This window comes from Parus major, chromosome 4, assembly GCF_001522545.3.
Source record: "Parus major isolate Abel chromosome 4, Parus_major1.1, whole genome shotgun sequence".
NCBI lineage: Eukaryota > Metazoa > Chordata > Aves > Passeriformes > Paridae > Parus > Parus major.
In genome coordinates, this window is record NC_031771.1 from 4,177,136 (window position 1) to 4,193,189 (window position 16,054).

General features: G+C 42.5%; 1 protein-coding gene across 1 annotated transcript; it reads right to left on the minus strand.

The window, feature by feature from the left end:
• Positions 1-13,957: 13,957 nt before the first annotated feature.
• On the minus strand, positions 13,958-14,973 carry LOC107202784 (olfactory receptor 14J1-like). The gene has a single exon (XM_015623729.3). It carries the CDS (start codon positions 14,941-14,943, stop codon positions 14,011-14,013), a length of 933 nt encoding a protein of 310 aa, XP_015479215.1. The 5' UTR covers positions 14,944-14,973; the 3' UTR covers positions 13,958-14,010.
• Positions 14,974-16,054: the final 1,081 nt, after the last annotated feature.

The window sequence follows — 16,054 nt, forward strand, 5'->3', positions numbered from 1 at the left end:
GGTGACTGATATTGGGACTGCTCTGGCTTTGGCTCCTGCAGAGCACACAGTGGGTCAGACACTGGGCTGAGGGAAGGGGTGCCATGGAAACCCAGCTCAGGCATTTCTCTTTGGGGAGGGGGTTCTGCAGGGAGAAAGGAGAAGAAGAGACTTTCCTGTCTCCTGAGATTCCCTCTCCTCCTTCACCAGACATACCACAAACCATCGGTACAAGAGTTGATAGGATCACTTCCCTGCCAGGCAACACAAGGCACTCAAAACTGAATCCTGCCAGAGCCCAGCCCTGCCTGCCCATTTGGAGGGTGTGAGGGAATGGAATTTCAGTAGGAGTAGACCCACAATGATACTTTGCCACTTGTGGGTTTCTCACAGCCTCAGAAGGGGTTTGAGATCTCTGTCCCCAACACCTGCTCACCCTTCAAGTGCACACACGTGCCTGGGGGCAATTCAGGTTCCCTGGAGTGGTGGCTGCTTCCCTTTGAAATGGGAGCTATTGCCTTTTCTGGCACACTTATCTCCCTTCTAACTATTAGAAAGTGGGTGAGTAAAGGAAATGACCCTGGAGGAACGGGACCACAATTTTGCAAAAGAGTGAAATATATCTGAATTACAAATGAAATCTCTTTCATTTATTTCTTTAGTACTAATCTATTACTACAAACAAAAACATGTTTCTGAGTTGAAGCTGCTCCCTGACTGGGAAGATTTTTTGGTTGCTTTATTATGTCGAGGATGTCCACAGGCTGTGGAGCAGCCCGGCTCTCTGCCCCTCTGCCCACAGGGGTGCAGCACTCCGAGCTCCCCCAGGAGCCACAAGAGGACTGGGAGAACAGCAGGCATCCTCAACACTAAAAGCTCTCCTCAGATGTTGCATCTCCTCTGCACTCACGTGTTCTCCCTCCTCCGTGACAGCTCTTGCTCTCCAGTTGAGACTTCTAAAACAAAGAAAAGTTCAGTAGTTAAAATTCTGAGCCCTGAAAGTACAAGACAACTGCTTATGCTAGGTGTTCATTAAAACCACATTACAGTACATCTCAAAGAAGGTGCCTATACATTAAAAGGATGGGATTACATTAGGCTTTTTAAAGACTTTGTTTTATTGGCCTTTGAATATAAGTGAAATTTCAATATCTGGTGTATGTGCTGTCACAATCCCTAGTCTTTTATCTTTTAGAAATATGTTCCTAAGAAGGCTCTTTTCAAGCATGTGTTTGGTACAAGGAATATGCTATCAGAACCAGTAGTTTGATATTAAAGTTGTTCTCCTAGTTTTCTAGAAATCATGTGCAAGCAGGTAAGTTAGGAAGTTTTGAAGTCAAATACTCCCAGTCTAAAGGGAAATATTTCTTCCTCTGGGTTTTGGGCAAAACTGAACACCTGGGGCTGTTGTGTCTGGCCATTCTGGCTGGATGTCACACGGATTCCTCTGAGCACAGCTGAGAATAACAAAAGGACATTGAAATCAATTTCTGATGGAAATACAGAATCAACTTCTGCTTGATCAGCTTCATGATGGGTGAATATATATAAAAATAACAAATACGTGTAAACATTATTTTTCTTAATCAGTTTCATATCCTTTTTCCAGCAGATTTATACCTGTTGATATCATCTAGTTGCAATGTAATTTTTTTCCAATCAGAACTTCAAAAAGCTGTCATTTTTCCACCTTTCTTGTAAAGCAATATTCTCCTCAAGAAGATCATACAAATGTTCTGAAGCACTGAGTTCCCTATGGAATTAAATTAATTCAATGGCATTCTCATTGTATTGTTATGTTAAATCATTGCCATGTGTTAATTTTTTTTTTTTGTGCTATTTTGACCTGGTTCACTTGAAGTCTGTCAGAATTCAGTTTTGACACAAAGCTCAGGTAAATTTAAAAGAAAAAGGAAATGCAAACTCTGCTTTTTGTCAATACATCTTTATGATCTATCCTCCGTAAGAGGCTCATGCTCCTCTAATCGTGTGGGATTATAGATAATGGGGGAATTGTTCTGCTGCTGAGCTGATCATAAAAACAGGAAACGATTGATGAAGTCATCAGCTCTAAAACAGCAGCTTTCATTTCACAGTACCTTTAGGACAATGATTCAGAAAAACTCTGAAATCTTGCTCCAAAACCTCATGATGCTGAAAAAGTAAATTGCTTGAGAGGTTTAAACCCAGCACTTAGTCTGTGTTTTCTAGAGTGTTCTTCACATGTTTTCCTAATTCTCCCTGTTGATGGTAAGTGGCTTGGTAACACTAGGTGATGGCTCATAGTAAGGAATTTTTCCTTGAAATAGATAATTTAAACATTATCTGTAACAGACACAGACTCTTGCTGGTAGATACTAGTTCAAAGTAGAGATCCTATCCATGCTCAACAACAAGTTAACTTGTTTTAATGGAGAATTCCTCTGCAATTTCACAATATCTTAAGTTCTCCTTCCTCACCTAATTGTATTTTGGTCATCTTTCTTCCTAAAAATTAATTTCTCAGAGTTCTCTTAGTATTTCTCCAGCTTGGGGGTCTCCCAAGAATAAATTACTACTCTGATATGGGTGTTCCCGTCTGTTCCAAAGCTTTTTTGGTTTTGTATTCAATACAAGATTTATTCAGTGAGGAGAAAATACCTTCTGAGGATCATTCAGGGGCTACCCCAACACCTATAGAAAGAACTCTCCACTTCTGAACTGGAATAATCTCCCTTCCTTTGAAGAAAGCACCATCTGAAATTGCTTCCCCACACAAAACTTACCCGTGAATTCTCCATCTCACTTTCCAGGTTCCATCATCCGCTCTGGGTAACACGAATGTGGTGAAAATACCAAGTGCCCTGTGTTCTCAGTCAAAAAAAACACTGCCAAAGACTAAATGGTCAAAAGAAAATTTGTTGAAACATGTTGATAAATAAAATAGCAACAGTCACGATGGTCAGATGGTGCTCACAGAAAGCTTGAAAGAATTAATCACTATGTTCTGTAGGCTGGTAGCAAAAATATATTTGCTATATTGAAAAGAAGACACTTTACTGAAGAGTTTCAGGGTAATTAGAATTTTCTTAAAACTCTCTGTCAAAATCATATTGAAAGAACTGTGGGCCAAATGATTCAGACTCAAGTAACTCTGTTCAAGCATTAGGGCTACAGTCCAAACCTTCTTCCCTTCCTTGTCTTTCTTGTTGAGTATTTTAGCCCTCATGGTATCATCTGGTGAAATATTTGCTAGAAGGTTTTAATTCAAGTATCAAAGAAAAGAATTAAGTCACACTTGCAGTAAGTTGCAAACTAATATCTTTTAGTGTTCTAGAAATTGTTGCTCTGAGCCCTGATCTCAGTGACATCCCAATGCTTTCAACTGAGCCGTGATTCTTAGCTTTAGGAATCCTATTTATTCACTGTTGCTTTCACTACCAGATTACAGTTGAAGTGGCTGGGAAAAACTTCTTCATGCTTTAAGACAGCTTTCTGTGTTTTCACCTTTAAAACAGATTTAAAGACTCAGTAAACAAGTCTTGAAGAGTTCTGCTACAATAATTTGCATGCTTTTGGTGCCTTTTTTGCTCCTGCCACACTTGCTTAATTTTTTTAAAAAATTGTCATTATTCCATTGTCACAGTTTCCACTGAAATTAGTGAATTCTGCAATGAACTCTACATTTCTAAAAATTAAAAAAACACCTAAACCATAATAAAACACCACCAGCCAACTCCAACCACACCACATCTTCCTTTCCATAAATGAATGTGAGTTTCTCTAATTTACTCTTGCCAAACTTGCAGGGGGAAAGAACTAAAAAAATAAAGGCAGTGGCTTATCTTTCTTCCTTCCTTCTTTTCCTCAAAAGAGAGGACAAGAAGATTTCTGATAGATTTTCCCTTGGAAGACAAATGAGAACATCCCAAGATTTGTGGACTGGAAATCAATGTGCGTAAGGCAAGACAAATGGGCAATGTTATCAAGCACAGAGTTTGCACAGTCAGTGAACTCCAGAAAAAATGAGCCATTTTCCCACCTCTATCCAAGCTGGCAAGCCCCAGCAAAACTGCCTCCATCTATGATTCCCCTTCCTGCCTCAGCACAGGCCGTTTGTACTGCCTTACACTGACCCAGCTGTATCCTGAGAAAATTCCATGCATTTTCTGCTATTGTCTAGTGTTGTTTGGAGTTTTTTAAAGTGTGGTCATCAATAGTAATTGTCTTCTGTACATGAAATGGTTGCCCACACCTTGTGTGTCAAATTTTAAATCTTTCTTTTCTAAAACTTACCCATAAATTCCCTCTCTTTGCTACAGTTCCATAACGGCAACAGCATTAGGGAAAATATTTGTAGCTAAGAGCATCCACCTGAATCCAATTGATTTCTGTGGTGATGAGTAAGTCCCACAAGCCACAACAATTTTAGGATGGAGCATTAGTTGTTCTTTTCCATCGGGGACATGAAGTCAACAAGGTTTTGTACCAATCCGTTGTGCTTTTGAAGTATGAAAGTGGCTCTTCTGATTCTTAACCATGGCATATTCCATGTGCAGAATGTAATCAGGTTTATTTGGAGGACTCCACAGAATGTCTGAAAGGAAAGTGTGTGGGTGGAATCTTGGCCCTATTAAAAGAGATGAAAAGTTTCCCTTGCCTGGAATGAAGTTACAGTTTTTAACTGGGGTTTTGTACACAATGAGATAAGCAGCAGGCAAAGCTCCTCAGTTGTGGATATTTCTTACCTCAGAGGTAAGCTGTCATAAGAAACTAAGCATTTAGAGTCTTGTGACATGCACATTATCGTCAGTTCTCAAAGAGGCAACAAAGATACCACTTGAGTCAGTGAAAAATCTGGATAGTCATAGCAAGAATCAAGGGTTCATCTTTAGAAAATATTCCTTATAGTCAAACTGAGGGAGATTTTTTGGCACTGAAGATCTCATTTCTGTACTGGAAAATGTGTTTCTTCATTTATATGAGATAAGAATTTCATGAAAATCTCTTTCCCTGGAGAGGAAGTTCTTTCATTAGTTCAGAAGTAACCGTAGGTTAATTTTTAAGGTTTTTGCAGTCTAATTATTTTAATCTGCCAGAAAATTTACCTAGATATATATGAAGCTATTACCTATTCACATTCATATGAATAACAGAAAGTCACAGTATTTTCTTACTCAATCTCTGAAGCAATATTCAGTTGAAATCCCTAAAATTGCAATGCTCCCTTAAAATGTTAACATTATACAGGAAATCAGAGCTAGCACTGGGGAAAATTCTGGTCTATTCGCCACGGAAAGAGCATGGGTCATTATCCATGGGATAGTGAAGATTTGAAAGCTAAACCAAAGAAGCTCTGCCCTCTTTAACTAGCCCAATTGGGTTGAAAAATTTATGGGATAATATATAGATAATCAGTCAGCGTTATTTCTTTGCTTGTAAATAATGCTACAATCAGCTTCACAAATTGAGTTCTATTCCCAGCCTCTCTTCTGTTGTCAAAAGAATTTAAAATCTGCCAAATGGAAAACAAGCAAGCAAGGCACACTTGGCTTATTTTGCCTTGAGTATATAATAACTTTCCTCAGTCTGCTGGCTGTGCCACTCTGAAATAAATTACACTTGTTTTTGCAATATAGGAGAGTATCTGTTGATAGCATACCATCTTGTCATCCATTTCAAAAACATTTATGGCTGCTGATAGCTCTGGAGTCTTGAATTTTGATTAAGGAATTCAATTTTGAACTGACTGCTTCCCACTTCTCTTGAATGTTCCCTTACAAATGCCTTTACTGCAGTTTGATTTTTGTTTCCTTTGATCATCTTCATGGACTAAAGGTAAAAATGCAAATCAATCACTAGAGGTCATTAGAAAAGGAGTAGAGATTACAAAAATACATGTTGACATCTAGTACCATGTGTGCAATTCCAGTTTCTTTATCTTAAGAAGTGCATCTCAGGTATGGAATGGTTTCTCCTATGTATGTAGGACATGGATATGTGTCTATGTAAAGAGACTTGTTCTGACATTGAGGGAAACAGGGGGTGGGAAGTGGGCAAAGAACAGAACTGGAGTCAGACTGGAGTGGAAAATGGGGTTGGTGAAATGCCAAGTCCAGAAATGGGGAGGTTGTGTTTGAAAATAAAGTCCCGTCTCTGCCAATGGACAATGAAAACAGATTTTTGTACCTTTCTGTGATAAATTATTGCATGGATTAAAAATTCGGAAAGATATAAAAGAAATATGTTTGTAATAAAGTGTAATATAAAATGTAAAAAAACCCCCCCCGCTCCGGGTCTGGTCAGAAAAAAAAACCCTTGTTGGAAAAGGACAGATTGCCACCAGCAACCAAGATAACGAACTCAGGAGAAACCCATCTACTCAGATAAAACTGACAAGATGAGGGCCATCAAGGACACAATAGAACTGGCTCAGAGAATCACCAACCTCCGGACCCAAGCGACGCCCTACAGATTTCTGTAGGGAGCAATCAAGTTGCAAAGAGACAGACTCCAAAAAGACAATCACCACCGGACCTGAACACCCCACCTGTCAGACCGGGAGAGGAAGGAGCAATCAAATGACAAAAGAGAAGAACACGGCCCAGATACTCATCTGGGCCGGCCCGGATTCCACTACCCTGCCTTGATGAAACCAGTTGAAATACATATAGAGTCTCCTTTGCATATGAGGAGACTCTGCCCAAACCCCAGTTGACTCTATTATTCCATGCCAGGAAATCCATTCACTGGAATAATCAGGGACACTTGGTGAATGGAACCTGCTTGGAATTTTAGCCCAAGGACATAAAATCTCTATAAAAACCCAAGCCTGGAAACCCTCAGACGTGGATTTGGGAAACCTATACCTTTGGTGTAGACCCTGTCCACCCAGCGCTGCGCTGACTATTTTTATTGTGGTATTTTATCATTGTTGCTTTCCGTTGTTCATTAATAAATCTTTCTTTTCATTTATAAATCAATATTTGCCTTTGCATTTATAACACTTTCTATGGGTCAAAGAGAACAGATTTCCATCAAATCATGCTTGCTCTTGCATGAGTCTAAGGTTCTAGCATGTCTCTCACTCCTGTTTGCTTCTTTGGTCAATTTTATATGCTTTGTTGCATGTTTTTCTGCAATACTAGCAAGATGGAAATAGCAGAGATGAATGCTGCAAAGATGATCATCATAGCAGCTGGTAAGAGAAAGCACACAGGAATGAACGAGGAGCTAAGTAATGAGAGAAATAAAAACTAACAGAGAAAAAACACCAGCACACAGAGTTCAGACCATGGGTACATCAAGGAGGAAAGCAAATCTTTGGATGTTTTCTAGCTGTTGCTGGAAAATTTAATTGCCTTCTCTTCACCCAGTGTGTACATGAAAATAGAATATCTAGCATTGACCGAAATTTCCTTTGCTTGTGTTAAACATTTGTGGAAAAAAAATAGTCAATATTTTATCTGGATTGTCTTGTACCAATTTTTAAAAAAAATATTTGTTTTCTTTAAAGGGGAAAAGATAGGTTTTACTGAGCAATCAGACCACACTCTATTATCAACATTGCTGAGAAAGGAATCAATCAAAGCTGAATCTAGTGGTAAAGGAACCTATCAGTGTTGTTTCTCTGGTAACAGAAAAATTGTGCAAAGTGATCAATGTGTTCACATGAAAGACCGTTAAAATTCTCTTATTGCAGTATAATTTTGCTTTGTAGCTGATAGATTTTCCATGCTCTCCTCACTGACTTTCTAAATTCTAGTAAGAAAATAATATTTTTTTTCTCTCACAGATAATATTCTTTTTCAGCTCTAAATGAAACCAGGGTTTTTTTTCTAGATAAAATAGCCTGAGTTCTGTTGGTTTGTTTGTAAATGCCACTTTGAACTGTGACTTTGGCTTAATCAATATATTGCTGAGCCTCAAGCTCTGTGCTCCTGCATGGCTCCAGGTCCCTGTTTGTGTGACTGTATGTCAGCTTTGAGAAACAATCCATCCTTGCAAGGGGGCCCAGAGGTTTGTGCCATGTTTGGAGATAAAGGCTGGTAATTGGGAAAAGCTGTTACTAATTTTTATACTTCTTTATGACACTAGGAAAAGAAATATTCCTGGATGACATAAAGAGCAACATGGAAACAGAATAACCTGTTAATGGTGAGAATGGTAGCTGGATAAACAGTCCCAGCAGTGTCAGCAGGAAAAAGAGGCTGCTGTTTAATCCAAGGAGCAGAATGGAGGCATTTGGTAAGTTCATGAAAACGCACAGCATTGTACTACTGAAAAAAGAAACACGGTGGAATAACATCCACAACACGTCTTGAAGGTTTTGCATAGTATAAGGAAGGAAAATGGGAGTCAGAAAAGTCTGTAGAATCCAGATTCAGTTGGTTCATTATAAGTGAGAACGATGGGCAAGAACATATCTGTGACTGAAACTGTCACTTCTAATAGGACATATTTTGGTTCACAGGAGCTCTTTGTGTGAAGTCAATTGTGTGGATATAAATGGGGAAAGGCTGGAATTTCTTTGAGTTCAAAGGAAAATCTATCATAAATGTATACGAAAAGTGTGGGAAAGGGGAGGGAAAGTGTATAAAGAACTCTAAAAATAATGAGAAGATTATTTCCAGAAAAGTGTAGGATTGAATAAGAACCCCCAAAGACTAGAATGAATGCATCCATGAAGAAAATAGTCATATCCTGGAGATTAAGAAACACAGGGCTAAAACCAGATTTGACAAACGTAAAGAAAAGTCAGATTTGACAAAGATTATTAAAACATATTTTCAGGTTATCTTGGAGAGACTTCTGATGACAGCCTCCTCCACGATCCTTAGCTTTATGCCCCAAAATGATTGCTGCATCTTTAAGGGCCAGGCCTCAGAAGCCTCACAGCCCAGTGGTGCTGTGCAGTTTGGTTTTGCTTGGCTACCTTGGTTTGCTTGACCCAAGCAAAAAAAAAAAAAATCAATCTTCCAGCTGCCTCCAGGTGAACTGAGGTCAGAGCAGTGGCCCCACTCCAGCCCCAACCTCAGGAAGCTGAGCCGGGCATGGAAATCACGAGAGCCTTCAGCCCAGCTCCAGCTCCAGCTCCAGCTCTGCCTGCCGTGGAGATTCTATTCTATTTCCATAGAGGGCCTAGGACGGAATGGAAAATGAGTAGCAGAACAGTGTTTGATAGGCTAAGACACAGGGGAGACCGACAGACAATATTATATAAACATATTAAAATTGTATCAGAAGTGTGGATACTAGAGGCAGAAGAACAAACAAATATTTTTCAGCTAGTTACGTATAAATTGACTCTGAAAATTAGAACTGGGTTTCTAATCATTAAATGTGGCAAAGTTTGCAGCAGTTCTCAAAAACAGCAGTGAAATAATTGCAGTCTAAGTCTGAAATTTGCAGCAACTGAAGGATTTTATATTTTGCTAAATAATTGTCAATTTCTTGGTTTAACTTCTCTCAGTACATATATTTAACTTTTTATGAGGAGTAACTCAAAAATTAAGGTTTTCATCCCCTGAGACTCATTTTCAAGCCCTGCAGTCACACATTTATTCATTAAAGTCTGTGATGCATCAGAGCTACTTGCGTGCTCTTGGATGTCATGAATACAAACATTCACCATTGTGTTGTTTGCAGTGTCATTCCTGAATAAACATGCAGGAATTACCAGGTGGTTACGTTGTTTTAGGAATGACAGATCTATGGCCTGGTATTCCTGGTTTATTATGTGTTTATTTTAAGACACTTCATTTAGTGCTGGGGGAGTAGACTCCTCTGAAGCAATAAACATCTGTTGCTGTTGCTACTCTGAGCATTTGCAGCCCATAATGTTCTTGTCCCCCCTGGTAGCCAAAGGTAAATAAGGGAACATCCCTCAAGTGTCAGTGTGGAGTGACCTGGGTGAGGAGGGGACATGGTGTGACTACAGAATAAGGTCAGTATTTTCTTCCTGAAAGCATCTTTTCCATGCAAATTCACATATCAATAATATGAAAACTGGAACTTAAATGAGAGTTTAGTATAAAAAAAAAAACAAACAACGAAATACATATATTAGTTTTGCATAAGTATATTTGTAAAAAAACCCCAAGCAACCCTCCCAATAAAACAGGAGTGAATATTACTGCCTTTGGGTTAATGTTTTCTAAACTGCAGTCGGATTCCCACTCAGTTTAGGCTATTTCCTTTCAGCCTTTAGGTTGGAAAAGATGGTGAGTGGTTATATATTTACATCAGGTAATTTGTATTCCACAGATAGGAAAGGTGGACTAGTTAATGCTCCTTATTGTCATGAACCCCCATCACATTTCATTGTGAGACCTTATTTTCAGGTACATTTGTAGCTTCAAAGTGCATGTAGCTTTCCCTCCTTCCCCAGCCACTGTTTCCTTTCAGATAGCTTCTTCCTGCTATTTCACCTAAAATAGCCTTTTTCTCAAACTGAATTAAGGAAAAACTCTTACTACCCATGCTAATCAAATCACATAAGCATTTAATCCAAATGATCTCATATCCTCTGCATGGTGGAGCAGAGGCTTGAGATCAGAGGAACAATCTTTTGCCTGGGAGAAGTTCTTTCCATCTCTGCGAAATTTCCCTATCAAGTCACTCGTCTCTGAAAAATCCCATTTTACGGACATTTACTAGAAACATAGGGATTTTGGTAGCTGAAGCCTCTGAATATGCCCGGCGCACTAAACCTTCTCCAGAAACACAGCTTCTGAGTGAACTGCTGCTGTTATCACTCCTTCCCACTGCAGCTGGTTTTCCTGAAGGGATTGGGACCGTAGACACCGTGACTGACCTTGGCTGTCCATGCTGTCACCAGTTGTCAACTACAAGATGAAACATGTAGGATCTTAATTTGGATAGCATTGGATATGTGGTTTTTTTGTTTTGTTTTTTTTAATTTTTCTTCTGCAAAACATCCCTAGGGAAAGGAAGGAGGGGAACAAAATTGTGTTTTGGCTTTATTTTATTTTAATTTTTTTAAAGGAATTTTATTTTCTGTACCATTCTGTGTCATTTTACTTCTAGTGTTGATCATTACAGAAGAATTTGGAATGCCCAGAAAAGAAATGGTGCCCTTTGAGGAAATGGAAGGTTGCCTATTCAGCCCTTTGTTTGGCCCCAGAGTGAGGGTAGGTAATTAAATGGCGAATAAGTGCTCATTTCACCACCACAGGACATACACATGAAAATACTCCTGCATTCAGAGCACCTTCAGTATGCAACTCTTCACATTCCATGGCTATGACTTCTTTTTATATGATGTTGTGCCATAACAAATGGGAGGATAACCTCACTTTTCTGCCCATTCATTTTTCTTGTCTTCACTCAGATTATTAAACAGAAAGGGATAAACACAGCAATTTCAGCATTCAGTGCCACTACCGTTTTTTCTTACTCCATCTTTCTTTGAGGGATATTTCTCAAGTCCCAGTTGCTTTATACATGTGGAAAGGATGCAAAGCATAAACCCTTCTGAATCGTATTTTCTAAGCCATTTTGTCATCTCTGTTGTTCTAATCTGCTTGGATTTCAATTTGTCTTTTTAAAATGTCATGTCCCAAATGGAATCAAATCAGTCCTGCTGCAGAAGCCTGAGCATTGCTGAGCAGAAGAGAAGGATTATTGTGCTGCTTTGACACATACTGTTATTGTTAATATAATCAAGTGTAGCATTTGTCCTTTTTTGTGTAAGCATCCTATATGTGAATTGCAAGCAGTTTATGATTTAACTTATAATAACTGTGTCTGCCTTTGTAGGGGTGTTCCTTGGCCCACATTTCTCATAAATATTTGCTTTGGGTTCAATATTCACTAGCATTGCAATCTTTTGGACTGAAAAAAAAATACCTATTTTAAAGAATACACATAAAATCCATACCCAGAGCTTTAACTCCTCCACTGACTTTTGTGTATTAGCTGTTATCATCCCCAGGGTCCTATACCACTCCAGAGAAGAAGTGAACCAGTACCTTGAGCAGGCAGACCGCCTTCAGAAAAGAGAGCTGCTGACAGGACTGTCAATAGCAATGATGCTTGGCTTGGGAGCGACTGGTGCAGCCACAGGTGTCTCCGCCCTGGTAACCCAGAGTCAGAGCCTCTCTCAGCTACAAATGACTGTAGATGAAGATCTACAGAGAATTGAGAAATCCATATCCTTTCTAGAAAAGTCAGTCTCCTCACTCTCCGAGGCTGTTTTGCAGAACAGGTGAGATCTTGACCTTCTATTCATGCAGCAAAGAGGCCTCTGCATCGCCCTGAAAGAAGAATGCTGCTTCTACGCAGACCACACCGGAGTTGTGAGAGACACCATGGCTGAGCTACAAGACAGACTGTCCTGATGGAGGGCAGAGAGAGAAGCCCAGCAAAGCTGGTTCCAATCTTGGTTCGACCAATCTCCATGGCTGACCACCCTGGTGTCTACTCTGATCAGGCCAATTGTGATGATCTTATTGGTGTTAATCTTTGGACCGTGTGTTCTAAATAGGCTTGTGTCTTTTGCCAAGAGCCGACTAGAAAGAGTTAACATCCTGTTTGTAGAAAGACAGCACATGCTCGAAGACTACACTTGGTCGCCGCATGTGCCTTATGTTTGCTAATGAAAAACTGCGGTGTCTATTTTGTAAGTTTTTAACTTTTTAGTTAAGTACAGTGAATCTTATATTTCACTCGAGTTTATGATATGTACTTTTAAAAATTTTCATAATATAGATAAGTTAGATAAAATGTTTAGAGATAGATATACATAAAATAACATTAGAACTTTCAAGACTAATACACCTCATATTCTAGCAAATTTAGTTAAGCATAAGGAAGGGGGAAAATGTGGGAAGCTAAGGCCCAGCGCTCGGAAGATATCAGGATGTAATGGAAAGATAGTCACCCCCCTCCTCCATAGTGTATGGTAATGACCCCCGTAATTAGCCAATAGCACCTAGCTGTGATGAAAGCAGATGGGAGTGACACTGTGAACCTAGGTCATAAAGTGTCAAATTCTTCAGCAATAAACGCCATTTCTGCCGTCCATCACATTGATGTTGTGTGCAAATGGACCGAGTGGCCTGGGCATGGCCACCGTGCTGCTCCTGAACCAGGGCGTCTGCCTCTCATAAAGCAGTGAGCACCATGGGGGTGCTGAGGCCTGCTCTGGGCAGTGCAAACAGGGGCTCCTGAGCCAGTGCTGCCGTGTCTGTGCCTGCAAGGATGTGGCACCTCTCTGAGCTGGGGGAGAGGCCAGGGCTGCACAGGGGGATGTTGTTGGCAGCTCCATGAGGACGCTCTGGGACGCTGCCCTGGGGTGTCCAGCGCAGTGGGGATGGATCAGCCCCTGCTCTGCTGCTCCTTCCCGTCTCCCCCAGGGACCTTGCAGAGCCCCAGCCATGCTGTTTGCCCCCAGCCTGCCCACGGCCACCCTGGGGCTGCTCACGGGGGTTTTCTGTGCTGAGCTTTGGCCTGGCCATGTTCTTGAGAGAGCCTGGGCAAGGAGCCTGGAGCCCCCAGGCCCTGCCCTGAGGCGTCAGCGCTGCCCCAGCAGTGCCCATGGCCTGTCCCTGCTGCAGCCCCGGCACTGCCACCCCCAGGGCTGTGCCCGGCCCCGAGAGCTCTCAGGCCCTGCAGCAACACCAGGGCCAGGAGGGCAGCGGGGCAGAGGCACAGAAGCAGCACTGGCAACACCAAGTGCTGCTGCTCCTGGGCACAGCTGCTGTGCCAGCACTGATCTGCCCCCAGCTCTGCACACAGACACTGCTGCTGCAGCTCCAGAGATGGGAACAAAAAAGGGATATCTGGAGAAAACTTTGCTGGAAGATCCTTTAGTTCATTTAAAGCCACCAAGAGCACAGCCCCTCATTGACACAGTCTGGCCACAGGGAAGAAGGAGAGAAACAAAATGAGAAATGGCACAAAAAATGACATTTTATTGAAGACAATTTTAAAACATAAAACTAAGAAAAAGAACCTCCTAAATGAAACCACCAAGAAGTATCAAAGATAAGTTTTATTACAAGTGATTTGCAGGAACTGGCCAGCAGTTTAATGTTTCTGAAATGATCCAGTCATCAGTGTCCACACTGCAGCCTTGAGCTCCTGGTTCCTCAGGCTGTAGATGAGGGGGTTCACGGTTGGAGGCACCACTGAGTACAGAACTGACACTGCCAGATCCAGGGATGGAGAGGAGATGGAGGCAGGCTTCAGGTGAGCAAATATGATAGTGCTGAGGAACAGGGAGACCACAGCCAGGTGAGGGAGGCAGGTGGAAAAGGCTTTGCGCCGTCCCCTCTCAGAGGGGATCCTTAGCACGACCCTGAAGATCTGCACATAGGAGAAAACAATGAACACAAAACAGCCAAGCAGCAGACAGGCAGTTACTGCAATGATCCCAAGTTCTCTAGTGTAGGAATTTGAGCAGGACAGCTTGAGGATGTGTGGGATTTCACAGAAGAACTGCCCCAGGGCATTGCCATGGCACAGGGGCAGGGAAAATGTACTGGCTGTGTGCAGCAGAGCATTGAGAAAGCCAGTGGCCCAAGCAGCTGCTGCCATGTGGGCACAAGCTCTGCTGCCCAGGAGGGTCTCGGAGTGCAGGGGTTTGCAGATGGACACGTAGCGGTCGTAGCACATGATGGTCAGCAGGGAAAACTCTACTGAAATGAAAAATGCAAAAAAAAAAAGTTGGACTGCACATCCTGTGTAGGAGATGTTTCTGGTGTCCCAGAGGGAATTGTGCATGGCTTTGGGCACAGTGGTGCAGATGGAGCCCAGGTCAGTGAGGGCCAGGTTAAGCAGGAAGAAGAACATGGGGCTGTGCAGGTGGTGGCTGCAGGCTATGGCACTGATGATGAGGATGTTGCCCAGGAGGGCAGCCAGGGAGATGCCCAGGAAGAGGCAGAAGTGCAGGAGCTGCAGCTGCCGCGTGTCTGCCAATGCCAGCAGGAGGAAGTGGCTGATGGAGCTGCTGTTGGACATTTGTTGTGGCTGGGCATTGGGTACTGCCTGGAGAAAAAGGACAGTGAAGAGTTAGAGGAGTTTGTCTGTAACCAAAATCGAAGCCATTTCCCATTCTCCCTCCTGTGTAACACACACGGACACACTTTTGTCTTTAAGAGTCCTGAGGTTTTCTTTATAAACTCCCGCATATCTCTCCTGGTATTCTTGGACATCAAATCCTCAGCATTTCTGTGTCCCCCAGGGAGAACAGAGCAAGTTCTGTGAGGCAATGTGATGAGTGGAGAGTGAGGGGAGATGGTTTGTGGTTCTGACCTGTTCAGAGTTTCTCTGGGATTTAACCTTTCTCAAGTGGAGGGTGATCACCTTCCCATGTTTCCCTTTTAAAACTGCCACGTACTGCTGACAGCAGATTGATGCACCATGCACCAGCTCTACATTTGTATCCAAGGACTCACATTGCTCATCTCACCAACCCAACAGCATTTTCAGTGTCACAACACCTCTGCCTTTCCCCATGGAGAGGTAACAAAAAGATGCTCTAGGGCAGGTTTGCATCCTGGATTGAAGCTCCCAGTTTGGACTGAAATCTCAGGGAGACTTCCAAGTGTCCTTATGATGGCATTGGATGAAGGGAGATCCAGCACCCTCCCTGGCTGCACTGCCAGCATTGCCCACAGCCGGGCACTGGGGACAGGGACACCCTGAGCCAGCTGTGCCCCCTGCCAGAGCCCCCAGTGCCGGGCAGCTGCTCCCAGCCCTGTGCTCTGCAGAGGGAACTGGGCCCGGGGCTGCAGAGCTGCCCCACGGCTCTGCTGCAGCTCTGCCTGCACAGGAGGGGCTTCACACCTGGGAGCCCGGCCCTGAGGGCAGAGGCTGGGCTGGGGGGACAGGAGGGAGGGGGCTTGTTCAGAGGGAGGGGCTGCACTGCAGGGGCTCCTATGGACATCTCTAAACTCTCTCTGCCACAGGATTTCTGGGGTTTTGTTTCCTCTCATTCCCTGATCTTCTCTCTGCTTCCTGGAGATTTTCCTCCTGCAGGTGTTTCCCTGTGCCTAACCTCTCCCTGCCAGCACCCACACACACCCGAAATGTCTATGCACTCTCCTTGGCCTGACAGAACCCTGCCTGT